Here is a 27584-nt window from a genome sequence, read left to right as displayed (position 1 = left end):
ACTAGGTACATATGATTTATAGCCTACGGTAAGAATCGAATCTCGATATGTCTTATATTGGAATGGTTTCCTTAAGGTTGTGCACGGGGTACCTAGCCTCAGCCTCAGTTGCTAACAACGCCCGTGGTATTTCTAGTGCCCGATCCCACTCCTCCCCCAACTGTCTCATCGCTATAGTTGCAGCCCTGTTAGCCCATCCGACCATATACCATCGCTTTGGGCAGCGATTCATAATAGCACACCAGTGAACGAAAATAACAAGAGACGTTGCGTGTTTTTGCGAGAGCGCGGTGAGGTACTGCTCCGAAACAGCGGCGGGCCAGTCTATGAACTGGCGCCAGTTTCGAGGACATCCATTGACCTCGACAATCCACCGTTTCAGCGCTTTGACCGAGTGCAGACATGCGTGTTTTGTTTCATCCGTGGTATCATCAGGATATCCAAGCAAATCAAGACAGACCAACATATTTGACGTTAATTCATCCAGATGCAAATTAGGTGGACGCGAATGAGGCTGGGTGAGAAGCATTATTGAGCTGATTTGCAGGTATGGCGCCAACTCAACAGCTACTTTAGAAGAACCGCGCAGAGCGAAGAGCAGTTCAAGACTGGTGTCCAACATATCGGGCGTTTTTAGAAAGTTGGCGAATTGGAAAATTATAACACCGATGCCAAACGTTAAAACAGCCATCCAATTGGAGCTGTTGATTTTCGGCTGCGTGTGCCTGAATATCATGGAAGCTTCGATATGGTGCTGGTATGCGGAAGTGTACAAGCTCGGGCACGATGTGCTGAGAGACCATTCGTGAAGCTCGTAAAGTGCAATGAAGGATCGCTGTACATATTCAAAAGCACTTGCTAGACGAGTGAATTCTCGAGCAAACACTTGTCTTTCGATATCCGGTAGCAAGGATAGAAGAAAAGTCTCTTCCATGATCTGAATCAACGGACTTATTGTGTTGGGTTCTAGAGCACGTTGCCACGCCCCCCGTAGACTCTCGTTACCATGAAGAGCCTGCCAATTCGTGAATAATTCTATATTTCGGGTATTTTTAAGACTATTGGGACTATCGCTAGCGTTAATCTTCCCAGGAGAAATTTCCTCTTGCACCCTTGCGACTGCAAGAGGGGTTGATTCTTGAGCAGTTTGCGAAATATAAGAGCATGATTCTTTACGTCGATGACAGTTTGAGCAAACAGGAGGTTGTAAATTACACTAAGCGCACTGTCAGAGATTCGGAAGTTAGAAATATACTGGAGGAATGCCTTACTTTAACGCGACGCCTCCGGCAAGGCAGACAACTATTACGGGACTTTTTGTGAAATTTCCGGGAGCTGCTACGACGCTCCTTATTTTGCGCGGATTCCATGGAGCGAAGGAAGCTCAGGTGACGAGCTAAGCTAATTAATTCCTGAATGAAGAACAAAGAACTCGGGAGTTCTATGCGCGGAAATCAAGGCCGATGCAGTCTTTCGGGTACCCCAGAGTAATTCAACTTCTCAACTGATTGATAGATGTCTCAAGCTTTGGTAATTGGGTATCACATCCGCGTTCTAAAGAATCTGATCTCATAATTTCCAAAAAAAGACGTAAGTACAAAAATATCAGATGAAATTGTATATATGTTACGTGTGAAAACTCCGAGAACTTCGGGCTCGTCGGCACTGTGGCACTATGTTACTATTCTAGGGTTAGTGTACGAGCATCCCTGCACGATCTCAAGAATACCCCTATTTACGGTACTCCACCATGTATGGCCGCAGGTGAAGAGCTTCTGAACCAAACCCTCTAGTAGGTAGTTATTGAAATAAAGTACTTTAAACAGGTAGATAATACTATCAAGTAAATCTCCCTATTGGCGGGCCGACCCGTGCCTGTCTTACAGCAGACCATCTTCAAGTACGCTTCAAGTTTAGTGTACGAATCTATCAGTTACGTTTATAGACAGTTCATATGGAGTAAAATGAATCTATTCTCTAGTCGAGGTTATTAGCTCGCGTGTATATAAGACCAGCAACTTCGCAGTTGCTTCCATTCATACCTATCTAGTAGATCTCTGTAGCACGTTGTGAGAAGCGTTAGCTTCAACTCCTTATCAAATCTCGGTATCTTCTCAGTTGCTACAAGATGCAGCTGAGCCGCTTTACCTCCGTTTTACTTGCTTTGCTTCATAGCTCAAGTGCTTGTCTTCACAACCCTATCCATACCCCCCAACTACGAGATGTGGAAGATGCTCTCCGCAAGAGAAACGTACCGGCTGCCGTGAAGACGGCAATAACCAATGTCCGAGTCTTCGACGGCTATACGATAGGCGAGCCGGACACCGTCATCTTCGACGGCGAATACATCACCGACTGCGACGAAAATATCCAGCACACCATCGACGGCGGTAACCGCATCCTCATTCCCGGTTTAATAGACGCCCACAGCCACGTGATGACGGTCGAGGACCTCGAGAACAACACTGCGTACGGCGTCACGACCATATTCAACATGGCCTGCTCGGATATCAAGCTCTGCCTAGCGCTCAAGTCGAACCCGGGCTTAACTTCCGTTTTTACTACTCTACTTCCTGCTCTGGGCCCGTCCGGCGGAAACACTCAGCTCAACCCGGTGCTGCCCGAGCAAATCCTCCGTCCCGGGACGGACCCCAAGGCCCTCGTAGGCTATTCCTTCAGCAATGGCTCCGACTACTTCAAGATCGTAGGTGAATCGGACGGGCCGACACAGGATCAGTATGACGAAATCGTCAGCTACACGCACTCGTTAGGCCAGTTTACCGTCGCTCACGCAGCCAGCATCACTCCGTACACGCGCGCGGTATCGTCGGGGATCGACGTCGTGCAGCACATCCCCGACGACGCGCTACTCTGCTCGTCCGTCATTCAGGCGATGAAGAAGCACAATCTAGCCGCAACCCCGACGATGGAGATATTCCGCCGCGCGTACACCGTCCAGCCCGAGATAGGCCAATTCCTGCGCGGGAACAAGACGTCCAACAACACCACGACAACAACATACGAGAACGTGCTCGCGAACGTGAGGAGCTTATACGAGGCTGGCGTTACGATATTGGCGGGGACGGATGCGGTCGGTAGCACTCTGCCCATAGTGTATATTCCCTTCGGAGATACGCTCCACCAGGAGCTGGTGAACTTGGTGGATATCGGAATGACGCCGGCAAAGGCTTTACGAGCTGCTACGATTGTCCCTGCTACGGTGCATAGGTTGCACGATAGGGGTGCGATCCGGCCCGGATTGCGCGCTGACTTGGTTTTGCTAAACAGCGACCCCCTAGTGAATATCTCCAACACTAGAGACATCGCCAAGGTTTGGGTTGGCGGCATAGAATACCCCAACGTCGCAAAGTCTTGATTCTTTGAACAGGGGGTAGATAGATGTTGTTCTCTATGGAGAGGTATCCTAGAGTATTCGACTACGCGGAGATAATTGCCTCTTATAACTAAGCCTTAGGTACCTCGTTTCTAACCATCGCAGTTTTTATATTGTCTTTAGTCTTTCAACAATACGTAGTCCGAACGCGAAGCATTGGTACGCTTAGCTGCTTTACCAGAAGAGGAAATTTGGTCTGCATTGACGCTGCTATTGAATTATCAGCTTCCTCAGCTGATTCCAGTATGCTGAACGCCTCCCAGCCTCGGACTTCATGTTAGCCTGAATCTGACCAGAAATTTCAGGGGCCTGTAACAGCTTGAACACTACTAGCAGGGAGGTATTCTTACATTTCTCCATTACGATACGCTGCGCTAGCGATCAAGCCGGCCCTTCACCGTCGAAGAAATCCTCATCCAGCAAACCGAGCAGAGCCTTTTGCCCTTCCCACTGTTCCTCGGCGGTGGGCCTTATTAGCTCGGGAGGAAGCACAAATCCAAATTTGCCTGTGTCCCGGAGTTCGATAGTATAAGAAAACTCGGCGCGACCAATACTATAAACATGGTCAGGCGCCGCACCAGTCGTTGGGTATAACGTCGCCCCGCTAGGCCCGAAAGTAAATGTAGTTCCCGCGTCTGAGCTGTCCCGAATTGTCTCGCTCACGATTCCGGCCGCTTTGGTCCATTTGCCAAGCTCCGGCGCGTACAACGTTTCCTTGTACCCGAATGGCGACAGGATATATTGCCCATAGCTATGCCAGTCTATGTATAGTTTAATGCCTGCACCGTCGCGCAACTTACGCACCAGTTTGTCTAAGCCCTGATTTTCCGGTGTGTCCGATGGCGCCTCGCCTTTGTAGCTCTGGGAGCAGGGGTTTGTAGAGGCGCCTAACGGATTTGCATCCCACGCAAATTCCCAATTACGATTGATATCTCGGCCAATACAAGACTGGTTTCCATTCTCAGGCGGTGGCTGGCGGTTTTTACGCCATAAGCGATTGCTTGTTTGAGAAAACACAAAACCTTTCAACTTATCAGCCAACGATCCATCGCATGGCGTAGGTTTTGTGGCACTTACCGTCTGGATTCACAATTGGTACGATATAGAAGTCATATTTATCCAAAAAGAAACTAGTAAGCGAGTCGCCGTTTTTATAGCCAGTGACTAGTTGGAGCGTTATGTATTCAACAACCTTAAAACGTCAGCTTTAAACCACTCGTGCCAGTGCAGTGCTGCTCAAGACATACCGGTGATGTTATCCATTCTCTGGCATGAACATTCCCATGGTAAAGCACTGCCGGTTTACCGGGCCCGCTCGCACCCCATAGGTGGAGACCGTATATGTTTCTTCCCTCATAAGAGGTACCAGATGAGATGAGCTCTGAGTTGTTCGGAAAAGACTTTTGCAAATCCTCGAAATATTGGATGTGATCCTGGTAGTCATGGTACGACTCGTACCAAGAGAGATCGTCAACCTGTCTTTTCCACGCCAACTTCGAATTGGATTCGGCCGCAATTGAATCTCCCAAGTTCTCGTGCATCACTTGGTACTGAATATCAAGTGCTTCGAGCGTGGCAAATTGATCAGGGGAAACGAGAATATCTAGATGCTTGTAGATATCACGGTTCCACTGTTCGTATGCAATTCCTGAGAGTTTCTCTTTCAGAGCGGACGGGTGCCCATACGTGTTGATCCGCAAGACCTTGTATCCATCATATGATACGACATCATTGCTTGGCGGCGTTGGAACGCTTACAACGAGCGAAGCAAGAAACGGGACCAAGAGAGAAACCTTCATTATGAGCGTAAAAGAGGTAGTAAATCAAAAAACCCGGGAGGGAGGAATGGGAACTCTAATCTTTAAAGACACATCTTTCTCGTTATTTATGTACGGCGAAATGTCCTTATATATAAGTACCTACCTAGAGTGTTAGATCCTGGCTTGCTTACCGTGAACAGTAAGGCGATGTGATCTCGAGGAGCACGTTTAATTCTAGATCGTAGCATTGGCAAATGAGCCATCCTACTTTGCAGGATTCGCAATTCGTGCCAATATATAGAATTGGAGGGCGGTCTAGACATTTGCTCGATTTTGGAGAAGTCGCCAAGCTGCTCACATCTTTGGTTGCAACTCTACCTTCCAGATTCACTCTGGCGGCGTTGACTACGTGATTCTCATTACAGATTGCGCCAGTAGAAAAAAAAGGTACCTTACCTACACAGCTTAGGTAGATATATTAATGTGCGACTAATGTCCATCGTAGATTTCTTTTTCTTTTTTTTTGGCAGCTGGTGATGACGGTAGTTGATAAGGTCAGGTATGTTGTTTGTTTGTGAAGCCGGGGGAAAAGGTACTGCATTTGTTTTTTTTCTATTAGGATACCTCGATAGTTGAATAGATTGAGGGGTACTCTATGCAACTATACCTCAAGCTCTGCCTTATCAAAGCAAAGAGATAAGTAAGTGGTCCAAGCTCCAAATGAGATGCCGGATTCCGAGGTTGGACCCCATTAAATTTAATGCCTGGTAACTCGAATTTAAACTTGGAGCTTGCGCTTGTCAGAAATGTCATCATTCGCATCTTCGAAGATTCTACCTACCCATTGCACCTTAGCCGTGGCGCACGATTCGTGACGTGGTCCTCAGTCTTTGCCATCTAAGTACCTAGTCTGTTACCAATATCACCTCCAGCATATTCCAACACTAGAAGGAATTTCAAATAGACGGGAACGTGTGTGTGCCTGTGCGACTGCGAACAATCATGTCGCTGACTAGAACTGAGAGGGTCATCTCGTCTACCCTACGGCGAGGTCTCACCCACCCGACATCTCGAGCTTTGCTTGCTCCGACTTTGGCCCTAGGTGCTTTGAGAACCTTTCACAATACAACCAAATATCTAGCTCCTTCGCAACACGGTTTAACAGGTCTCGGTACCATCCCGCCCTCTTATTTCCAACGCCCCTCCCTCCCCGCCAACACTGTTATTCGTTTCGTACCCCAGCAGACAGCATGGATCGTCGAGCGCATGGGAAAGTTTAACCGCATTCTCGAGCCCGGTCTCGCTATTCTCGTCCCGTTCCTCGACCGAATCGCCTATGTCAAGAGCCTGAAGGAAGTAGCTATCGAAATACCCAGCCAGAGTGCCATCACAGCCGACAATGTGACTTTGGAGCTTGATGGTGTACTGTATACCCGAGTTTTCGACGCTTATAAGGCCAGGTACGTTTGACGGAAGCCTTTCTAGACACCCTTCTGCCTACTACCTAAGGTAGCATACCGTACTAATACCCTTGCCCTCCTCTAGTTACGGCGTAGAAGATGCCGAATACGCAATTTCGCAGCTCGCCCAGACGACCATGCGCAGCGAAATCGGCCAGCTAACCCTCGACCACGTCCTCAAGGAGCGCGCCGCCCTCAACATCAACATCACCGCAGCCATCAACGAGGCGGCGCAAGCCTGGGGCGTCACTTGTCTGCGTTACGAGATTAGGGACATCCACGCCCCGGATGCCGTCGTCGAGGCCATGCACAGGCAGGTCACAGCCGAGCGATCCAAGCGCGCCGAAATCCTAGAGTCCGAGGGCCAGCGCCAGAGCGCTATAAATATCGCAGAGGGTAAGAAGCAGAGCGTTATTCTGGCCTCCGAAGCCCTTCGCGCCGAGCAGATCAACCGCGCCTCCGGTGAGGCCGAGGCTATCCTCATGAAGGCCAAAGCAACCGCGGCTGGAATCGATGCCGTCGCCCGCAGCATCAGCAGCGGAGGCTCTTCCGCCCAGGGCGCTGTCAGCTTGAATGTTGCCGAGAAATATGTCGATGCCTTCGCCAAGCTAGCGCGCGAGAGCACCGCTGTCGTCGTACCGGGCAATGTGGGCGACATCGGTGGTATGATTGCTACAGGTCTAAGTGTCTACGGCAAGGTAGGCGAGGCCCAGAGCCGCACCATGGCCAAGCAGCTGCTAGAGAAGGGCGAGAAAGCCTCGGAGGAAGCAGCAGGACCTAAAACCAGCAAGAGCGTCGTCGACTCGATGGTGCGCGAATTCGATAACACCGCCAAGAGGTAGTAAGAGAGAGAGAGGGAAAAAAAGGCGCAGCTAAAAGATCTTGTCATGGGGAACAATTGCATTATTACGATTTATGGAGACCATGAGAAGTGACGGGAAAAGGAGGAAAGGGGACGGAAGACTTAACTGAGCTGGTAAAAAAGCTCAGCTGTACCACTAGGACGCATATCTTGTATCTCCAATTGGTATTTGAAAAGCGGCGATGGGGGGAGGGAGGTGGGGGGACTATTTGGTAGCGGTGAAGAAAAAAAAATGTTATAAAAAGAGGCAGAGCACGGCGTCGGCGAGCATTACGGGAGGGCATATACAGTCCTGCTATTCCCTTTAACCTCCTTCACTGACATACTCCATATTCCCACCTTACTCATCCAACTCATCCTATGTGCCGACTGTATTTTTTTCGGGATGTCATCGCATGGAACAAAACTCAACTCACGCCATTCCGGAGGACGAGCTGAGGAGGCGGTATATGTTATATAGATGCATACAGTTTTACATTGGAATGCCACGAATGTAAATCTACTGTCGGCTTGAAGATAAATAAATTATAGGCCCCTCCCCCGCCACAATTTCTCCATTGGGTTCGTACATGTAATAAAAGGTACCTAATGCTTGAAATTGATTATTATTATTCAAGTAACCTGATAATAAATCAGGTCTAACCAGTCAATGCAGCTGATGAATCTACATTAACTAGCCCTTTATTATCATCATGCTTCAGATACCTAGTTCCGACCCCACAACTTCCAGTGCTTTCGTTAGCAGCTTCAATATTCCCTCGTCCCCGCTCGTCCCCGTAACTTTGATTGCACTAACGAGCAGCGGGTATAGCCTAAGTAAATGTTTACGACTCTCACTCTCAACGTTGGGTGTATCTGGAATAGCTTCCGGCTCGCTCTTAAGCTCTACTAACCTTTCCAGCACCCGTGTGAGCTCCTTACGTTGGCTGAATGGCTGCGGCATATGCCCGCGCAGCGGTTGATCCGCGATATAGGCTCTCAATGTTAGGGCAGCTCTCAGAATGAGATACGGTGCTGCTGTTTTCGCTAGTCGCACGTACAGAGCATGTGGAGGTTCAAGCGTCATGTTACCTGCTGTTGATGATAAGCTAGGCGGCGGGAAGGCCGGCGTTGGCGGCTGAACAGTGATATGAGGTGTTGATAGCTCGTTCTGGTTTGACACCAGAGCGAACAACTCATCCAGGCAAATGTAACACATCTTCTCGCGTTTTGCTGGAGATGGATCCACCGTGCGACCCCTTCGTGGTTCATATAAGTTTAGGAGCCCAACTACATCACTCTCACCTTTCCCATATATGAGAGACGATTCCGCTGGGGCTGGTGTATGTATGATAGACATACGAAATAGGTTTTCTGCAAATACTTTCCTCGTCCTATCCGCTACTACCTCCGAACCTAAGGAGGGTATGATGAGCTCGCGAAGTTTCAAAAAGGAGGCTATATCGATGTTCTGATCTTCTGCAATATTGACCCGGTCCGGTGGTGCATCACAATCCGCACTAATGATTCCGTTCGCAATGGTAACAATCATTTCCCATATATCTTGTAGATTGGACCGTGAAATGTCGAGTTTCTGGAGTTGTGGGAGAGTTGCTTCGAGAATAACCAGAGCGGATGTTGTTGATTGCTTCCATGGCTGCTCCGCCTTTGTGATAATGGGGAATTGGTACTTTAGCACAATCGGCTTCGACAAAGCAGTCAACGCAATCAGAAATGCGCCATCGTTATAAATATTCACATCGGCGGCGTGATTGACTATGAGAGATTGGAGGATTGACATGCTGGCTTTCGACATGGCAACGTAAGTGCGTTTCTGTGAATTTCGTTGGTTCGACATGTCGTACTCTTCGAGAAATGCCAGAGAGATAAATTCGGATGTTTGGGATATAAGGGCGGATGGCGCCCCGGGCAAGTCGGTCCGGAGCATTTTTATCACATCCAGAACCTGTCCCTGCAAGGGCGTGACATGCTCAATATCAGCCACATATGTACCAGGAGTCGCAACTTGCATAACTTCTCGTAACAGCGTTAGCATCCGTCGAATACGATCAACAGTGAGATCGACTTGTATGAGGCGATATACATCGCGAAGAGCTGCGACATAGGCAAGAAGACAATTCTGGTTATCCGTGATTCTTCCGGTGTTGCCGGACCTTGAAACTGGGACTCCGCGGGACCACAGATCCCAGGCTAGATCAATTGTAGTTTTGTTGAAATTCTGTTTTACGCCATTCTGGCCTTGAGAAAGCATCTGGGTGAGAGCTTTGAATGTTGCCGTGCTAATTTCCAAAACTTGGAAGTCAAGTAACGAAGCAAAATGTCCTAGGAGCTGTTGCCAGTAAGAGTTAAATGTCGGGTGAACAGTCAACACATCGAGGTAACTGGCAAGAAGGCTAGATATTCCGTTGAGCACAACAACGGCCGTGTCGTACCAGTCATGCCGAGTTTTTTCATTGACTTCCGATCTTCCTACGTTCGTAAGCTCTTTCTCTATAGAGGAAAGGAGCTTGAATATAACCGATTTTATACAGACAGACCAGGCCTCTGGACTGAGCCTGTCTCCGTACGCATCAAATATGCGTAATAGCGTCTGGATAGAACCTTGGATAGCTATTAGCATAGTTGCAAATACACTCGCCTGGATACTTACTGTTTCTTAAATCAAGTCTCTCATCGGTGGTCACGGTGGTCAACCTCAATAGGAGAAGCATCCACAAGGCTGAATCAGACGATGGATCATCCGCATTTGAGGCCTTCTCGACCAGTGACACACCATCGGGATCATCAACAAGACTATCAGTAATCGGTAATGATCGACTTCTGCCTGAAAGAAAATCGGAGAGAACCCAGAAGAATGTGACAGTCTAGTAAAGAAACCCATATTAGTGCATCAAACGACAATAGAGATCAGTCCAAAACCTACCGTCAGTGCGATATTCAAATCGTCGTCTTGCGAACAAAATTTGTACAGGGTATCAACAAGAATTAAAAAGCATGACTTAGGTAGTGACCCAAGGAAATCAGAACAGATCAACTGTAAAGAATTAAACGCGGACCTAATGAGTTTTCCAGACCTTGTTAATAATATTGGTGATTGACTTTCGGCATCTCGTGTACCCTCGTCGCCAAATCTCCTCTGAATGAAAATGCTACCAAGCACCTCGAATGTAATCTCCCAGCCACTTAGAAGTGCATCCCCACAATCATCAAGGAGGCTTTTGAGGCCCTCGAGAATGATCTTATGAATATCAACATCCGTCGAATGAGTGACAACCGAAGTGACACGGTCTTCCATTTGCAAGGGCAGTAAAGAATCACGAAGCGCTTGTAGTAGACGAAGCTGAACTCTACTACGTGTCTCGTCGTCGAGATTAACGGTCGCTTTAGCAGCTTCTAATACAAGTTGAACGAGTATTTCCGCAGCGCGAGTGCGAATCTGTGCAGCCGTCGGGGCGGAACTTAACGTCTTAATAAGTTCAGACGTAATCCGGCCCCAACCAGAGACCTCGGGAGAATAGCTAAGGAGTCTCTCGATATTAATAGCGGCAACTTCACCAATCTTTGCGAGAGCAAATTGATCCTCTTGGCTAGGTCCTGTGGGTACTGTACCAGATCCGCTAACAAACCTCCGGTGTGGTCCATTTGGTGTCCGAAGACCTGGGATTGGGGGCGACGAGGAGGGCGACGACTGTGGCGGGCTCGACGGGTCCGAAGCTGGGTCAGGCTGTCGATCCAAGAGACTGCAAATTGCGTCAACAACTTCTACAAAAGCAGCATTAGGAAAATCAACTGTGCTTTCGAATAGTCTAGATGCCGCTATCTCAACAGCTCTAATTTCGGTACCAAAGTTAGCTAAGAGTGAAGTAGCTTCGTGCTCTGCTCTTGAATCAGGGCCCTTTCCGGCCAGTGGAGTCCTTCCAGGAGATTTTCCGGTTGTAAATAGAACGAGATCGGCCTGCTGAAGCGTTTCCAGGACAATCACCCACGAAGAGCTTAATGTTGGCCCCAGAGCTATCCCCAGGTTCAAGAGCGCTCTCAAACATAGGAGATTTCGAGTATTTAAAGTCTGCGGTATTTTGTTGGCGTCCATAGATGCCTGCCTTTGCCTCTCACCAGCAGCCCCAACCGGGGTTACCAGACTATCAACACTCAAGAGGCCCCTAGCATTACTTAGGATAGTGTTCGGGCCCTCAACAGCGGGGCTAATACTAGAAGATTTGGGCGTGCTTGTATTAAGACAAGCACTGAACACATTCGGTGGGACAGCCGCTTTGCCTAGCGTAGTAAGGAAAGCATCCCTCGGGGTTGCGAGATGGAGCAATCCCGCAACATGGGCGAATTTTTGAAAGGCTCTAACTAAGCCGTGGTAGTATTCTGAGTCAAGTGCAGCATATAAGAAGGTAGAACATGTCGCGAGGATGGCTGGCCAGCATTCATCGATAATAGCTGCACATATCTTGACCTCATTATACAAGGGGTGATCCTTAACAGCCAGGGGATTGAGGGGTACAGGATTCTTCTTGAATGATCCGGATCTCTCGATGGAACTTATCGTAGCAGTCCTCTCCACAGATTTGTTTTGAGCTCCATTGTCGTCTTCGTTCGGAGCTGGCGATTCTCTCCCCATCTCTTGCTGTTTAGCACTGCGTTTGCGAGCTCGACTGTCAGGAGGAACTGTAAGTGGCAAGATAAACTTAGCCAAGCCCTCAGATAAAGAAGTAATGCAGGATAAAGTCAACGCATATACGTATGACTCAGGGATCGCTGGCGGCTCAGTCTTATCTAACTGATCTATGCAGGCAACTCTAACTGTACTCCACTGAGAGCTGATTCCTGTATTGTGGCCTTCGCTGACGGATCCGCCAATAATTCCAGTGACTCCGCTGGCTTCCAGCATTGCCTGATCTGAAGAGCCGCCTAGATTTGCGTAAGGGTTCGCTACGGGAATGGTTGATTGATGGCCAAGACCGATGACCACTGGCTTTTCGGTGCTAACTCTAACAAATGTAGAGGTCAAGTTCTTAAGAATATCTCTCTCGCCCTCTTTAGAATCGTAGAAGGCAAAAATACGTCTAAGAAGAGGAGGTTCGGAGAATATACCGCGAAAGACTTCCATGCATAATGCTCTCCTCCAGGTAGCTGTGTCTTGATCTAACAACTGGGTGAGAGTATCAAGAGCTTCGCCGCCTTCCGATAAGAGAATATCTAGATGTTTTCGCAATAACGTGTATAGAATACGTACAAGTCGAACCGAAGTTGCAAAGTTCGGCTTTCCGGATATTGCCTTGATCACAAAAGGCATTACTCTTGTGCGAAGTATATGGGCTTGTTCCGGATGACGCGATTCTACAAAGATGGCAGCATGTTGGCTCAAGACTGATTCTATCAACTCCAGGCCAAATGTTTGAGGAAGGCCTGTAAACCGGAGATACTCCGGCCGTTGATTTTCGGTCATTAAGCAGATATCCCTAAAAATATGGTAAGCGTCCATAGACGCAGCCCGGAGTTGAACACTGCCATTGCTAGTAGGAGCATCGCCAACAAAATTGCCATCGGATGTAGATTCTGAGCAAAGTTAGCTTCTGCACCTAAGTTAAGAGCATTAAACTTACTGTCTTCAATTGCCACCTTTTCAAATACTGTCATAACAAGTTGCTGGAGCGTAGCAGCAGCAGTATTGTTGACGATTCCATTCTTGGTTGTCTGTAAGATGAAACAGATGTTCAGTACAGTGACTAATAGATCACCTTGGATCTCTTTCGAATAGTTCTGCAGTAAGCTAGGTAGAGCCTGCAGAATCTTAAGTTGCACATCAAGGCCTGCAGAGGTAGCCTCTCGCAGAGCTTCTAGGACAGGGCTCAGCTTGGACCACGGGAGCGCAGTAACAAGGATGAGCCGCGACAAGCAGACAATGGCTATCCCAGTAAATTTGGCATTTCTTGTCCCGCATGCGATAACGAATGGATTAACAAAATTGACCTTCTGGGAGAGTTCTGATTTCTATCATGAGCATTTTCCAATAAGAAAACTTGTCTATAACGAGGACATACCAGCAGCAAGTTGGGCTTCATTTGCGGCACGTATGCTCTTGAGCTCTTCTAGGGACTTCTCAGCTGCCTAAATGAGGTAGGTAATGAGTTAGTTAAGACCCTTATGTTAAAGGAGTAAACCTAAGGGTTCTATAAACTTAAAGGTGCAGTTGGGGAGAAGACATGCCTGTCTAAGATCGTTATGCTTCCTTTTACTCTCTTGTATGAGATTGGTTAACTCCGTGGAGAGGAGCTGAGTGGTCATCTTGGCCAATCTGGTTGAGTAGAATCCATCTGATGAAAGTTGTTCTAAATACCTAGGTATATAAAAAAGGAGATTAAAAAGCCTAGGTCAGGTTACGTCTTAAGTTAAACTTGTAGTTTCACTGCTGAGCTTCAGGGTTCTTGCCAGATTCGTCGTAACTGCCCTGCGATGCGGGATGCCGGGAAATTGCTAGGTGTACGAAGTAGGTGTAATGACTAAAAAGCTGCGCCACAAGCACACGAGTTTCAGCCATCAGACACGTGGGTGTACTGTACTAGGGTGTACGTATTGTACAGTACAACGCGACAAACACATGCTAGACCGGCCAGCTGCAAACCTGATACGTCAATACGTAATTGCCAAAAGACGTGTAAAGCACCCTTGCATGTACATAGTAGTACAAAGCGCCTGGCAAAAACCCCACCATCCCGCATGGTCCATTCCATCTTTATCATCGGCATGAGGCTGAGAGCTCTCATTCTCACACTTTGAACACATTTAAACGGCACAACCACACATAGTCAGATTAGGGCGAAAACTGCTAAAATTACTTCCGTTCAATTAGATATTATCTACTGCGGAATCTAATTTCCTCGTCAAATATGGGTGCGAAAGTCCCCCGAAATTTCCGCCTTCTGGAGGAGTTGGAAAAGGGAGAGAAGGGCCTAGGAGCTGGTATATACACTCCTCTATCTCCTCGTCAAATCACCGATTTCAGTCCTGTCGACTGTGGACTGTGGATATCCGCTAACTTATGATCTATGATATCTACAATAGAGGCGTGCTCCTATGGTTTAGACAACCCCGAAGATCTGCTCATGTCCGACTGGAACGGTACCATTCTTGGACCTCCTCACGTTAGTTGCAACCACGGCGGCCCGTTTGTTCGCGATCAAGTTTGGGAAAGCTAATCAGTTCTACCACAGAGCGTGCATGAGAACCGCATCTACTCTGTCAAGATGCACTGCGGCGAACAGTATCCTGATAAGCCACCCACGATCCAGTTCGTCAGCCAAGTCAACCTGCCTTGTGTCAACCAGAAGAACGGAATGGTGGACCCGAACCAATTACCTTGCTTGGCCCACTGGAAGAGAGAGAACACCATGGAGACCATCCTGATCGAGCTCCGAAGGTTAGTTTGATAAAGCTTCTAAAGAGTGCTATCAAGTCGGATTAGAGGTCACAGGATTTCTAACCATCATTTGACAATAGATACATGGCATCCGGCCCGTGCAAGAAGCTCCCTCAACCGCCTGAGGGATCGGTATACTCCGGCAATTAAGATGGTTTATGCATAATACCAACGGGTGGTATATCAGCATTTAATATCAACTCGATACACAGTCCTTCGCTCTCTAGTCCTTAGAACAAGACCCATGAAGGAGAGGACGGATATCACGAGTTCCTATTATTAGGTACTTTTGGACTTACGATGGCTTGTAGGTACTATGAGTACTACTGTGGGAGGCATCTACCCAAGGGGAGTTTACGAATTAGCCAGTCATAGCATTAAAAATAAGTTAAATCCTGATGTGAAAGATGCCAACCTTGAACCCTGAGAAATGGCCTTCAAAACTTCCCTATCCATCCCATATTATCCATTCTAAGTTACCTAAGGTATCATCACATATGTTCGGGTTCCTATAAATTGTAAATGAAAATACAGTAACCTTTCAGCACCTATGCCATCCCTGCTAGGTAAATGCATTGGTTGTATCCTGTACATGTTCTTAATGCCAATTTAAATGCACGTGACAGCGCGCCAGCCCAGTTGTAGCGGAACCGATTTCGTCATAAGTTTTTTTTTTTTTTTTTCTTACCAAAAGCTTTCCGAACCTCGCCCATAAAATTGATATTTCCCCGCGAACTCGGAATTGGACAAGATACCTCAGAGGTGACCAACGCAGGAGCCTCCGATGTCCACATGCCACAATTCTTGATACCTGCCCGCAATTCAAGGCATCGGACAGCATGTAATAAATGCCTCTTTCCTTTATATTATACATACAGACATAGTTACTTCTTTCCACCCACTTCTGTTCAGATACTACCTAACCTTAGCTACCTAAGACTAACAAGTAACCAACTAACAAAGAAACAGGCTTCGCTCTCTACCGCGCGCTCTTGCGCCAAGCCCCGCTCATCCCTCTACCCGATGACCTAGCCTCTTCGCGGGGCCCCGTCAACCCCGTCAAGCACCTTGTGCGACGGGCCTTCCGCCGCAACACCTCCATCACCAGTCCGCGCCTCATATACCCCGCTCTGAAGGCCGGGTACCAGATCCTCGCCCTCCTCAAATCCGCCACCTCGTCCTCCCTCGAGAGCTCTAACGCCGACCATTCTTCCATCCTGTCCTTCCTGCGCGAGCGCCTCGAGGAGCGCAGCCGCTCGCTCGCCGCCAAGGCCGCCCACGCCCCCTACAGCCGCACCCCGCGCCCGCCGTCGACGAGGCCCCGCCCGGACGCCGAGCCCCTCCTCGTAAACGTCACGCCCGCGCCCACGCCCCAGAACCCCAACCCGCGCCCCGTATACGCGACGCCGTCGCGCCCGAGGCCCCTGGAGGAGCTCGGCGGCTCCGGGCGGCGGCGCGTACCGCACATCGACCTAGCGTCGGACATCCCGTTCCTGCGAATCAAAAAGCCCCAGCCGGCGTTCCTAAGCCACATCCTGAGAAACAGGATCAAGAAGCGCGTGCAGCGCTTGGAACTTGTACAGGCGTTTCACGAATGGGATATACCCTCCGCTGAGCTCGAGGATGAGTGGGAAAAGATGATGGGCACCATGCTGTTGAAGCACGCGAGGTCGGCGCGAGAAAAGAGAAAATGGAATAGGGGTGATATGGATGACGGCCGTGGTGATGATGCTCTTTTAGACATGGAACTGGCCGAGGCGGAGGCCATACAAAGCGACTATCGAAATCACGATACGTTCCGCCAGACAGTCTACGTACAGGGTATCATGTACACGCAAGAGGCGCTAAACCGCGACCGAGAAGACCAGGTCGCGCGGGCAGAAGCCATGCGCAAGCTAATCATGGAAGAAGCGAAGCTGGCTGAGCAGGAGAAAGCAGAGAGGGATGCCAATAGGAGGAAGCGCTGGGAGGAGAAGATGCAGGAGTTGCATGGTGAAATGTGGAGGCAGCTCTTCCCTGACCTAGACAAGGAAGATGGCTTGAGTACCTAGCCGATGCACCATTGTGCTATGTACCTGTCGAGCTATCATATCCAAGGTGAAAGAAATCCGGATAATGCAAATTCCAACGCCATCTCAAACTTTGATGATACATTGCGAGAAGACGCACTGTATTTACCCTTACCTAACTCCAACTCAATCCTAAACTAACCTTGTGATCCAAATAGCCACCTAGTACCTAAGCAATTACAGCGTCCCAAAATGCGTTCACGACATCTTTTGGTCTAAAAGAAGGAGCACGGCCAAGACAAGTGACACATGATATCAAGCCTGTTTAAGCGAAGATCAGAATGACCATCAAATTATTCAAGGAATGGAGATGACCTTACCTCCAATAAATTGGTTGATATCCAGGACGACTCTCCTCGGGGTTAGAGCCTCTGGTTCAGTACCTGGAAAATAGTAGGCCGAACTATCGACGAATGCATTGGCTGTCATAGTGTCGAGGCCAGTGAAAGATGAAGCCATTCCCCCCATATGCTGTGCACCGCCATAGAAACCTGATGACGCGGGATTGGGTGCCCAGGGGTTATTTGATCCTGACGGAGGGTTGGCACTAGTGATGGTGGTAGTATCCAGGCCAGCTGTAAAAGTAGGACCTCCTAATATAGGCGGACCAGTAACAGATGTCTGTGAGGTAATCGATGCGTCAATATGCGGTATATGTATCCCATTTGGGGGAATATGTGGCATATGCTGGGCATGAGCTTGCAAATGTACATCAGAGAATGCCCCTGGATGAAGCTCAACAGTATGTATATCAGCCGCTGTTGGGATAACCACTCCGTTCTGTGCAAGGTAAGCCTCTACTTCATCTGCGTCGAACCAAGTGCCCTCCCAGCCGCTCATATTGATGTACTGGGAAACACCTAGCATGGTATCCCCTACCCTCGTTGTTCGTTCGTTGAAAGGTCCTGTGCCGAATCCCGAACTCTGGTAGGTTGATGACCCCGAAAGGCTGGGAGGGCCTTCTTGATTTGGGAAATGAGTCCCGGAGCCTCCGAGCCTATGGAAAGGGTACTTCCAATTGCTTAAGGGATCGTTCTTCTCCCGATCAAGCATAGCCAGTGTTCGCGATCTGATTTCGTCGACAGTTTCAAAAAGCATAACGAACCCAAAAACACGCCTCAGCCTAGCCGGAGGAGGATGGGGCATGCATATGAGAGCTGCAGCCCTTTCGGCAGTGTGGCGATGCAATCTTCGAGCAAATGTCCACTCGTTGAAAGACATGGTCCGCGGCCCTGTGAGCCGGTTCCATGGATGATGCGCCCAGGAAGAATAAGCTGGATTTAAAAAATTTGTATCAATAGACAAATTTGGGCCAAAACTAGCGTTTTCTAAGGTCGGCACTGTGATCACTTCGTAACTGTGGGTTTGAGTATTATTTAACATAGGGTCTAGGGCGGATATCGCAGCATATTGCGGCTGGGCTGCCGGTTCATGGGAAACTGTAATACCTCCCCATAAAGCTGGCGTCTGATCAATCTCCGGTGCAGACACAGGCGGCTCGCCATGCGTAGCGGTACCATCTGCAAGATCCTGTGCTTCCCTCTGGTCCTCGCCAGAATGTCCTTCTGGGCTTTCATTTTCGTCGTCAATTTGAGGATTTCCCTGTTCTTGAGTCTGTTTGATAAGTGTCTGAAGCTTTTGAAGCTCCTCGCCAAATTCGGGTGCCTGAGCTAGGAGTCCACGCTGAGATGCATAATTGAATAAATTTTGATATGCATTATTAATCTCGTTGTTTACACTCTGCAAGTCGTTTATCTTCGCTTGAAGATCTGTGATAGCATTTTCCTTTCTATTACGGTACGCCCGCTGCGCAAGTCGTATTTGCGTCCGTCGTCGCTAGGATGGATGTAAGTGTTAGGTAAATATTCGATAACTCCCAGAATTATACCTCTTCAAAAGCGTAGTAGTGGAATACGAGTTCATGTTTTGAAGGAGAATATACATTAAAATTGGTATAGTGAAGAAAATTTCAGATGTTCACTAACCTCGCTAGGAGTTTGGTCCTTCGTTTCAAGGCGCGGACGACCGCGGGACCGTTTTGTCTCTTCTGCCGGACCCTCCACCTCACTCTCCGTTGATTTCCTTCCCCTCTTTCTGGAGTTCGAAGCGTTACTGGTTGGGACGACAGTAATATTTGCCTTCAGATTAGCTTTAGAAGCGGGCCGTTTAGAGGACCGCCCACTGTCGTGCTGGTCGGCGTTAAGCACGGCCAAATCGACGTGAGAATACCGCATTACTGGTACCTCCGTCAATGATACCGCCGCATCATTTGTAGCTAATTGAAGATTGATATTCTCTAACTGGGGAAAAGAGTGTGCCTCGCTGCCCCAGGAACCGTCTCGAGCCAAAGCGGTATGAGAAGACTGACTAGAGTCTATATCAGGTACACTATTTGTAAGCTTTACCAAAGATGGGGATGTATGAGCATGAGTATAGACATTGGATGAGAATGACGGCATTTCTGTCGTCAGGGAGGTTTGCGATGATAAGTCATTTTGGCCCAGATGCGATCGATCAAGTTGGTTGGATTGGCCCAGCTGTCCTCTACAGTCCCGCAGACTGTTATTAACATATTCCGACTGAATGTCGTTGTCTAACCGGGGTATCAAGGACATGAGAAGACTTTAATAGGGTCAAAGACCCCATGCTGTGTACCGATTTAGAAGCTAGAAAGCCCTCGTTCTAAGTACTCCGTATCGACTCCGGGTGCTAACGCCAATTATAGTGGATAATAGCAGTATAGTGATGCCTAGTAGTATGCGCTATAATAGTAGATGTTCAGTAAATCTTGGATTAGATCCACCCTTTCCCCATGTATTCCATTAATGATAGGGACACTGGGGTTGATTCTGTACAAATGGCTGACATCCGAGGGTGAGTGAGAATTGATGATTAGTGAACATTTTTAAGAGGTACCTTAGGTCGCTTCGAGATGACAAAGAATAAATCTGATAAATCTTTAATCCGACGCTTAGACATTTAGGTCCCTTAGGTAAGGTGCCCGGAACCTTACGCGTCTCGTGTTACCTAGGTACCCAGGTACCTCTGCTACCTGTACCTTGCCTTATGAATTGAAGTTGGGAACCTCTTATTGGCCGAGTACTGATGACGGGTATTACTGATGTATTAAAAGTGGGGAACTTCGTAGACTTTTAAGGGGTACCCGGTGGGGATATTAGGTAATTCAGGTACAAGACTTGGCTTACATCAAGACCGAAACAAACGCCCGTCATATGCCGTTCCGTACAAATTCTGAAGCAATTTGGTACCTTAGGAGGTACCTACATATCTAATCTAGAACAATTTCAAGTACGGATCCAAGAAATAACAGTACATCTTAAAAAACATCCCCTTCGAATATTCTTCATTGCTCCTTCATGGCTTCAAAGATTCCATGATAGGTGCAGTTCTCGTCCATAACCTTGAATTTCTCTCCTCCCACATCACGATGCGTCCTTCTTGTATTCCTAAGAATGGCCGCAGCGCGAGGCAGTCTATATTTCTCTATTTGCCTGAGGATCGTCGGAACGTCATCGCGTCTTACGCCAGGCTCCGCTAACAGTCTGAATGCCTCTGCGTCTTCAATGCTGACATTGGCGCCCTGTCCTTGCATTGGTGTCATTGCATGTGCAGCATCGCCGATGAGGATGGCGCGGCCTGCGGTCCATCTTTCAAGGGGTTCCATGTCCTGAAGTTCCCATTCCTTTACTTGTGTCGACACCCTAAGCACTGGTTAGCCACGATTCACTCCGATTTGCCACATGTTGCATGGCACGATGACACGATGGACGTAGGTCAAACACTTACCCGATAAGCGCTTTCAAGCTTACGTCGAAATCGTCAAAGATCTCCAGTATCTTCTTGGTGTCTCCTTCCGCAAACCATGAGTATGTCGTGCCATCCTGCTCTTCCTCGGTGGTAAAGACACAGGCAATGTTCATGCAATCACCATGACGAAGGGGATATACGACCATAATGCGATCAGAGTCGTCGCGGGCCTCAAATATCAGGAGACGCTTGTCCTTGCTAATCAAGTTCTGCCACCAGTCAGGCAGCCTACCAAGGGCCTCAATGGCTTGATTGGCAGAGACAGCCACTCGACAACAAGTCATCCCATTTCTCTTGGGTTTGGGGCAGCCTGGTCCTGCAATCAGAGGCCGCAGACGAGAATGAATACCATCCGCAACTAAAGTCTCGTTAGATTGTTACCCAGCAGAACTATTCGTATAGGGCCCATACCTATGATTACATCGGCTTTAACTCTTGAACCGTCTTCTAGAGTAATCTCACCAGCTTCAGGGTCGATATCTCGAGCGCCGTTATTGAATACAATCGTGGCAGGCTCACCACCGATACCCAAATCCTGAGACGGAGCAGTAGCCAAGCGTAATAGTTCGTCTCTCAAGTCAGCCCGCATATGTGATAGGGCCGGCGCACCGTACTTTACTCTGAAGGGGAACTCGACATCAGAGATAATGTTGCCCTGCTTGTCCAAAGTCCTGAATCCCTCAACGGGAACAGAACGGGTTCGCTCCGGATCAAAGCCTAATTGGTTTATAATCTTGACGGCATTTGGGAAGTTTGTGATTCCCTGGCCTCCGGTCGCGGTCGAAAGGCTTCCTCGCTCATACACAGTAACCTGGCACTTCTCCCGCAGCACACGAGCCGCGGTCAGGCCGGCGAGCCCCGAACCGACTATTATAACGCTTAGTTGATCTTCCACAGCCATGGTCAATAGGCCTGATCGTTATTTTCGAGGATGAAGGTTGAATGTGTAAGTGACGACAACTATTGCCGCCCGTTTATGATGCGGTGTAAGGGAGATAGGAATATGCCCAGCACATGTACTCAATTAGTTTTATATGTAACAAGACCAGGCGGCCGTAAGGTAACGTACAGTACCTACTTCAACACCTGACGGTAGAAATCGTCTGCATGTTCAAGCCATGTGTTGGGCCTTTTCATCTGCACAACAGTTTTAAGCAATAAAACTACGTCAAATACGACTTTCAGCTATACTTGAACGGGATTGTCCTACAATGGGAAGGTAGATGGCGTGTAAACATTGGATACATTGAAGTATTTATGGGTAAGGGGCTTGAAGAAATATAGATCTATTGATGCAGCTAGTTACCTACCTGCCTGCCTACCTGGTGCCTATATTCACACCTTTGCTTCGGTGAGCACTCTACTTAGCCCCGGATCGGGTACCTACCTGGTAAGCTTACGTGCCTCCTAGGTAAGATATAAAGTATATACTGTATTTACCTTAGGTTGATTAGGTTAGATACCTCCTATTATACTTGCTTATAAACGGAGACTTGAAATATGTCGAGTCATGACGGTTTTAGAATGAAGTGAAAACTTGTCTAAATTAAGTCAATCAGGTTTAGACGAGTAGTGGCACCAGGTTAGGTACCTACCTCCTATGTGCTTAAGACATCACTTGCTTTTTCTGTTTTTTCCTTCAATTTCCATGCGAGCTCGTACAGCTTGCTCCCAAAAACTGGGTACCCAAAGAAGAATATTTGACGAGCCACAGACAGGTATAATCACCGGATATACCTGAGAGGTGAAGATGGCTTTTCTTTTTGTCTTCACTCCGCCACTTCGGCCCGGACCTTGCATCTGTGGATTTCCGTTTGATGTCAACTTACCAAGTAACTTACCAAGTCTTAATTACAGGCAGTTAGCTCATTGCTCTTCCTACATTGCCATAATTCGCTATAGTGAATGCTTTATTCCGATTCACAGCACCTCCGAGTGTTCTGAATTGCGAGCTAAATGCAGATGATGGGTCGGCGTAGTGCATCCTCTACTCTCGGTTACATGCATGACACCTTATTATACAAAAAGCACTGCTCGCTGTACTTGACACATGAAGTAGAGGTGAATTTCTTGAAGACCTTCCGGAAAACTAGCTAGGGAATCGGCTGCGATACTTTTCTTTTCTCTTGACTTACATCACAAAGTGATTCATCATTCGCAATGACTGTAGAGACCAGAATACTCCAAGAAACCTGGATATTCGACGTACCTAACATATTTACCTTGGGAGGTATATTAATAACTACTTTCTTACTTGTTGCCATCCCAACATGATATGTCCTCAGCCACCATCCTCGCCTACATCGTCTAGTCCCACAACCAAGAGATCATGGCCCCTGCAAACGCATCACATATCCACACTAACATGTCCGAACCGTTGGTACTTTTTAGACTAGCGGCTCCTTCACCATCACCCTCCCAAAAAACACAGGGTAACTGGCCTTTTCTAGGTCTATCTCTAGGCACTTTATATGTGCTGATGGCTGGCGCGATCGCGATCCATTTTCTCGCAGATCGAAGGAGGATCCGCCGACGTATAAGGAGGAACATAATCTAGATGCCATAGGCACCAAAGCCATGAAAGCCATGTTGAAGGTAGAATGTGGCTCCGCAAGACAGTTTCTGCTAGGGTATCTGATTCCCATACCCCACGGTTAATTACCATGGCCGAATACAAATACTGCTCTCCCAGAATACCTATATTGAGTCACACAACCTGTTTCCAGTCCATTTCTGTCTCTTCACTTCCTTGGCAGAGCTGTACAAGCGATCTGCCTCCCCGATTCTCCATTGTATATGGATGACGCTTCTCGGCTTTGGTCGATCTACTCTTTAGACCCCAAGTTTCCGTCATTACTTCAAATTAAGAGTACCAGTCCTATGGAAGCCAATACTCCAGCATGCTGGATGTGCATAGTTGATAGATGCTGGCGAGTAATAATTCATCTGAGCACAAACGCTCTCCAAACTCGAAGTCCCAACTTCCTAAGAGTTTTATATCACGCTGTAGCAGTAGCAGTATTCGTCTTTCTATATCCTAATTTTCCGAAAATATAAGGTATCTAAATAATTCTTTTTTTTTCGTTACTGAACTCTTATGATAGGTTACGTGAAGGACGACCTAAGCCATTCATGGTTGAGCTGATATTTTATTTTTGCCAATTGGCAGAGGTACAAAACGCCATCTGTTCACAGCTGTGATTTTGCCTTTCCCTTTTTCAACCAGTTGCTCTGTTCTTGCAACGGGCCGCCAAACCCATTTTCTTTTTCTCAACGTTTTCTGCAATTTCCGTTGAACATTGACCTAGAATATCGCTCACCTCGACTACACCGAATGTAATTCGGTCCGGACTTATCAAACCAGAACTTGACAATCTATTAAACCTGGAGAGGTCCTTTCTTTTCCCCTCCCCCTTCAACCTGAGGCCATATTAGAGGCTTCTTGTGTGTTCTCAGCTCGACGTCATGGGGTCCGTTGAGCAAGGGCCATCGGCTGTGGAGTCAAACAGCGACGAAGCCGTCATCAAGTCCCATATTGAGGAGCTGACCGCGACGCAACTACCCAATTCGTCCATCTACAATTTCCTTCTTTCTGATGTGCGAATCCGCTCTGCGTCGAAGGGGTCGATGACGGCGCGTTTGACGCTCACCCGGAACCATATAAACTCGGGCGGCGGCATCCATGGCGCCGTCTCCGCTGCTATCGTCGACTGGGCCGGCGGCATGGCAATCGCTACGTGGGACCTGCGTCGTCGCACCGGAGTCTCAGTTGATATCCACGTCACTTATCTATCGTCCGCCGCAGAGGGCGACGAGATAGAGATCACTGCTACGGCCGATAAGGTTGGCGGGACCCTGGCGTTCACCCGTGTTGTCATCTACAAAGTTGTCGACGGCGAAGCTGGTCCTGTTATTGCGAATGGTTCGCATACGAAGTACGCCAAACAGCGATAACAATAGTTGCGTAATGGGATCACGATTGCTATACTTCAAATATTCATATGCTCTTAGACTTAGAAGGGGGTCTACCTACCTACCCACCTATGTAATGTGTTATGCTAGCATGATGCCGGGATAGAATTATTGGCTAAGACGAAGGTTTAATTGGCTCGTTTATCTCATATAATAAAGTAAAGCCGAAAGTGTAGACGCCTACTGACTCTCAAAGCCAACCACGGCTTTTCTGAATATTGTGTATTGTGACGACGAGTCTACCCTAGAACCTCTGTGTGTGAGCTCCAGCGTTCTAGGGACAACACAACCATTGCTATAGTCAATGTTGATACCACAGAACTGCCCCTGATTCATGCTATGACCTGGTTCTAGATTATATGTCAGCAGCTGTTTAATCTTCCAGGCTATCCCAACCCTTACAATCAGGTGATATTCAGATGACCCCCTTTTCAAGTGAGTTTTATGTACCTCATATACCAGGTCAAGTAAGACATAGATAACCCTTAAAGTCGAGCGGTTTCCTCCTAGCATGACCTAGATAAGGGATATTCCTGGGATCAAAGGCCACTGCCTCATCTTGAGGCGTTTCCCACGTAGCGTAGAGGATGAGTAAAGTCACGGCCGATCAGATTGCTATCTCTCTTTCTCGTTATCATACCGAACACTTACTAAGTATATCTTGCTCTTCTAAGTTTATCTGGAATACCTTAGACTAAATTTAGGTAGGTACCTAAGGTAAATAAGCTCGCATGAAGCATCTCAAAAGCACTAGGAGGACGGTGCACATCTTGATCATTGGAAACAAAACGACATCGCTATCGCCACGTTCGTGGTAAAGCGACGTACAGGAGCGATATACTACCACCTCACCTCTCAATTCCGAGTACTCAGGCTAGGGGTTGTATATATTTCGAATACGCATCGATTAAATTTCGTTGACGAGGACGTTAGGCTAGGAGCGTTAGTGATGGTAGTCGTGACCAAACCATGTACAGGAAGTACACAAGCCCTCTCAAGAACGTATATCATTAAGACAACAGTATTTTTTTTATAGAAATCCATGTAATATCTCGTACAACTCCTTTAATCTTGGGTAGTTTCTAACACTCATAGCTGGAGTCTCTTCCACCAAAACGCAACCTCCACTGATCAAAGTCATTGCCATTCCCAGAAACTCATATTTGTCTTACATTAACTTCTTACTCTCTAGTCTATGAGGTATCTATGCTAATCTACTCCTTTACAGGACGTCCTGAAACAGTTCTATAATACTTTATTGACTTTCTTGGAAATGCTCTCCTGTACCTACCTAGTGCCCATTATAAATCCTTCTTATGCTATACATGAGAAGTACATATAGGGATTTCTTATCCTCAAATCTTTAATATAATCTAACGGTCTAGGGTCGATCCAACAAGCAGAGGCACGTGAGATTCTAACGGACGAGGTGGCTGCTTTACATTCTCAGATACCATACCGCCTTAAGGGACCTTGTTTGGATGCACCTGCATTCATTTAGGGCTAAGCTAGTTTTAGCAGCACAAATGATAGACTGTCCTGATAGGTTAGGGATCGATATTGACGGACACATATTGAATATATATAAAGTTCCTTGCCAGACTAGGAACCACTACCAGTACGCCAGGGACAGGAGCTGGCAATGTACATGAACCACACAGAGGAGAATCTGCGAAGTGGAGTTGATGGATAGGTGGGGGGCGTGATCCTTAGGATCAAGATCGCCCGGCACATATCAAGTGAACTAACAGACCAACCGCCACAAGCGTAGTTGGTTGCATAGGCCTGTTAGAACAGAGTGAATAGTGTGCCTATGGGGGTGAAATTGGTGTAGAATAGGTCTCGCATTAGGTAAATTTAACAAACTATCGAGCAACACTGGCGGTGGAGGACCCTGTTCTCCCCTCAATTCCGGGACGACTACTACGACGTGGGACGAGACACATCGAGGTAGGTGCTGCGATGATTTAGAGAAAATGTTGTTAGTTTGGGCCATTTTGCTTCTAGAACTCCCTTGCTTTAGTGAACATCTATAAAAGGTACTGATTATGATATTCTTGATGTATCAGCGATATGCATGAATAGTATCGAGCGATGCAGGTGATCATTGATAGAAGGCCAAACTGAGGAGTATTCCTCCACAGGGTGTCAATATCGTGAGCAACGCTGATACACGCCGAGGACGATTGCGATCTGGCTTCCCGTGCGCGGTAGCATCCACATCCATACACTCTAAACGGCGACGTGCTTCTTGAACATGTGAAGGAAGAAGACGTGGCTATTGACGAGACGCATCACGTACTCCTCCATCGGTACTTGACAAGCATGACTAACTTAAGAGCACACGAAAATAATACAAAGCCGTTCGATCAGAGGCCTGTTATTCTACTATAGCTGTGGGCTTCTATGTTTGCTCCTGGGTTGTTCTATTGCCTCTTCTCTTAAGTGTATTGAAGTTCGCCCGGAACTACCGGTACACATGCCCGGGAGGGACAACGCATGAGCGGAAACGACGTGATGACCCTGGTGATTAGCGGTCCTGCACCCCCTTCACTGATGGCGTGAGGTCCCAAGATCCCCGATGTAGGAATCGATGGAAAAATCTTCCCCAGATTGGACTACACGTAGCTAAGCGGGCTGTCCCCAAGATTTGGGCTCTATTGGGAGTTAACGGCTAGGCCTAGGTGCGTCTAAAAGTCCCACTCGAACGAAAGCTGCTCTCTCCTGAGCCGCTTCGTATCTTTGCAGTCTGAAGCATGCGTGTGTGCGTGTCCTTTTTTCTAGATCTTCAGAGCTGTAGGCGGTGGCAAGGG

General features: G+C 47.8%; 10 protein-coding genes across 10 annotated transcripts; 5 read left to right on the top strand and 5 right to left on the bottom strand.

The window, feature by feature from the left end:
• Positions 1 to 1632, bottom strand: F4812DRAFT_40746 (uncharacterized protein). The gene is made up of 2 exons (XM_047932302.1): positions 1272 to 1632; positions 1 to 1216 (listed from the first exon to the last, which is right to left on the bottom strand). The coding sequence occupies exons 1-2, from the start codon at positions 1368 to 1370 to the stop codon at positions 53 to 55; spliced, it is 1263 nt and encodes a 420-aa protein (XP_047795455.1). The 5' UTR covers positions 1371 to 1632; the 3' UTR covers positions 1 to 52.
• Positions 1633 to 1956: 324 nt separating this feature from the next.
• On the top strand, positions 1957 to 3723 carry F4812DRAFT_40631 (uncharacterized protein). The gene has a single exon (XM_047932293.1). It carries the CDS (start codon positions 2129 to 2131, stop codon positions 3374 to 3376), a length of 1248 nt encoding a protein of 415 aa, XP_047795454.1. The 5' UTR covers positions 1957 to 2128; the 3' UTR covers positions 3377 to 3723.
• A 52-nt stretch (positions 3724 to 3775) lies between these two features.
• F4812DRAFT_454955 (uncharacterized protein) lies at positions 3776 to 5193 on the bottom strand (the record flags this gene model as incomplete). The annotated part of the gene is made up of 3 exons (XM_047936737.1): positions 3776 to 4416; positions 4472 to 4586; positions 4642 to 5193. 3 exons carry the CDS (start codon positions 5191 to 5193, stop codon positions 3776 to 3778), a joined length of 1308 nt encoding a protein of 435 aa, XP_047795453.1.
• An 873-nt stretch (positions 5194 to 6066) lies between these two features.
• Positions 6067 to 7488, top strand: F4812DRAFT_40545 (uncharacterized protein). The gene is made up of 2 exons (XM_047932280.1): positions 6067 to 6614; positions 6700 to 7488. The coding sequence occupies exons 1-2, from the start codon at positions 6157 to 6159 to the stop codon at positions 7454 to 7456; spliced, it is 1215 nt and encodes a 404-aa protein (XP_047795452.1). The 5' UTR covers positions 6067 to 6156; the 3' UTR covers positions 7457 to 7488.
• A 685-nt stretch (positions 7489 to 8173) lies between these two features.
• Positions 8174 to 13770, bottom strand: F4812DRAFT_449262 (uncharacterized protein; the record flags this gene model as incomplete). Its single annotated transcript, XM_047935950.1, has 6 exons — positions 8174 to 10077; positions 10127 to 10340; positions 10400 to 13041; positions 13089 to 13469; positions 13527 to 13589; positions 13689 to 13770. The coding sequence occupies 6 exons, from the start codon at positions 13768 to 13770 to the stop codon at positions 8174 to 8176; spliced, it is 5286 nt and encodes a 1761-aa protein (XP_047795451.1).
• A 453-nt stretch (positions 13771 to 14223) lies between these two features.
• On the top strand, positions 14224 to 15408 carry F4812DRAFT_411719 (UBC-like protein). Its single transcript, XM_047932648.1, has 4 exons — positions 14224 to 14445; positions 14548 to 14627; positions 14697 to 14902; positions 14983 to 15408. The coding sequence occupies exons 1-4, from the start codon at positions 14373 to 14375 to the stop codon at positions 15050 to 15052; spliced, it is 429 nt and encodes a 142-aa protein (XP_047795450.1). The 5' UTR covers positions 14224 to 14372; the 3' UTR covers positions 15053 to 15408.
• Positions 15409 to 15602: 194 nt separating this feature from the next.
• On the top strand, positions 15603 to 17111 carry F4812DRAFT_40413 (uncharacterized protein). The gene is made up of 2 exons (XM_047932260.1): positions 15603 to 15743; positions 15872 to 17111. The coding sequence occupies exons 1-2, from the start codon at positions 15695 to 15697 to the stop codon at positions 16951 to 16953; spliced, it is 1131 nt and encodes a 376-aa protein (XP_047795449.1). The 5' UTR covers positions 15603 to 15694; the 3' UTR covers positions 16954 to 17111.
• Positions 17112 to 17268: 157 nt separating this feature from the next.
• Positions 17269 to 19586, bottom strand: F4812DRAFT_454950 (uncharacterized protein; the record flags this gene model as incomplete). The annotated part of the gene is made up of 2 exons (XM_047936736.1): positions 17269 to 18807; positions 18957 to 19586. 2 exons carry the CDS (start codon positions 19584 to 19586, stop codon positions 17269 to 17271), a joined length of 2169 nt encoding a protein of 722 aa, XP_047795448.1.
• Positions 19587 to 20335: 749 nt separating this feature from the next.
• F4812DRAFT_454949 (putative salicylate hydroxylase) lies at positions 20336 to 21700 on the bottom strand (the record flags this gene model as incomplete). The annotated part of the gene is made up of 3 exons (XM_047936735.1): positions 20336 to 20693; positions 20779 to 21157; positions 21211 to 21700. The coding sequence occupies 3 exons, from the start codon at positions 21698 to 21700 to the stop codon at positions 20336 to 20338; spliced, it is 1227 nt and encodes a 408-aa protein (XP_047795447.1).
• Positions 21701 to 24018: 2318 nt separating this feature from the next.
• On the top strand, positions 24019 to 25098 carry F4812DRAFT_411709 (thioesterase family protein). The gene has a single exon (XM_047932647.1). It carries the CDS (start codon positions 24265 to 24267, stop codon positions 24751 to 24753), a length of 489 nt encoding a protein of 162 aa, XP_047795446.1. The 5' UTR covers positions 24019 to 24264; the 3' UTR covers positions 24754 to 25098.
• Positions 25099 to 27584: the final 2486 nt, after the last annotated feature.

This window comes from Daldinia caldariorum (assembly GCF_022478825.1).
Source record: "Daldinia caldariorum strain CBS 122874 unplaced genomic scaffold F4812scaffold_1, whole genome shotgun sequence".
In the NCBI taxonomy this organism is placed as follows: Eukaryota; Fungi; Ascomycota; class Sordariomycetes; order Xylariales; family Hypoxylaceae; genus Daldinia; species Daldinia caldariorum.
This window is presented reverse-complemented; position numbering and strand designations above follow the sequence as displayed.

Bases quoted from the DNA above. Each gene is read 5' to 3' on its own strand.
- F4812DRAFT_40746 (XM_047932302.1), bottom strand. From the start codon at position 1,370: ATGGAATCCGCGCAAAATAAGGAGCGTCGTAGCAGCTCCCGGAAATTT. The intron at 1,217-1,271 runs GTAAGGCATTCC...CAGTGCGCTTAG, and splicing joins GCCGGAGGCGTCGCGTTAAA to TGTAATTTACAACCTCCTGT.
- F4812DRAFT_40631 (XM_047932293.1), top strand. From the start codon at position 2,129: ATGCAGCTGAGCCGCTTTACCTCCGTTTTACTTGCTTTGCTTCATAGC.
- F4812DRAFT_40545 (XM_047932280.1), top strand. From the start codon at position 6,157: ATGTCGCTGACTAGAACTGAGAGGGTCATCTCGTCTACCCTACGGCGA. The intron at 6,615-6,699 runs GTACGTTTGACG...GCCCTCCTCTAG, and splicing joins TTCGACGCTTATAAGGCCAG to TTACGGCGTAGAAGATGCCG.
- F4812DRAFT_411719 (XM_047932648.1), top strand. From the start codon at position 14,373: ATGGGTGCGAAAGTCCCCCGAAATTTCCGCCTTCTGGAGGAGTTGGAA. The intron at 14,446-14,547 runs GTATATACACTC...TATCTACAATAG, and splicing joins AGAGAAGGGCCTAGGAGCTG to AGGCGTGCTCCTATGGTTTA. The intron at 14,628-14,696 runs GTTAGTTGCAAC...GTTCTACCACAG, and splicing joins CCATTCTTGGACCTCCTCAC to AGCGTGCATGAGAACCGCAT.
- F4812DRAFT_40413 (XM_047932260.1), top strand. From the start codon at position 15,695: ATGCCACAATTCTTGATACCTGCCCGCAATTCAAGGCATCGGACAGCA. The intron at 15,744-15,871 runs GTAATAAATGCC...ACAAAGAAACAG, and splicing joins TTCAAGGCATCGGACAGCAT to GCTTCGCTCTCTACCGCGCG.
- F4812DRAFT_411709 (XM_047932647.1), top strand. From the start codon at position 24,265: ATGGGGTCCGTTGAGCAAGGGCCATCGGCTGTGGAGTCAAACAGCGAC.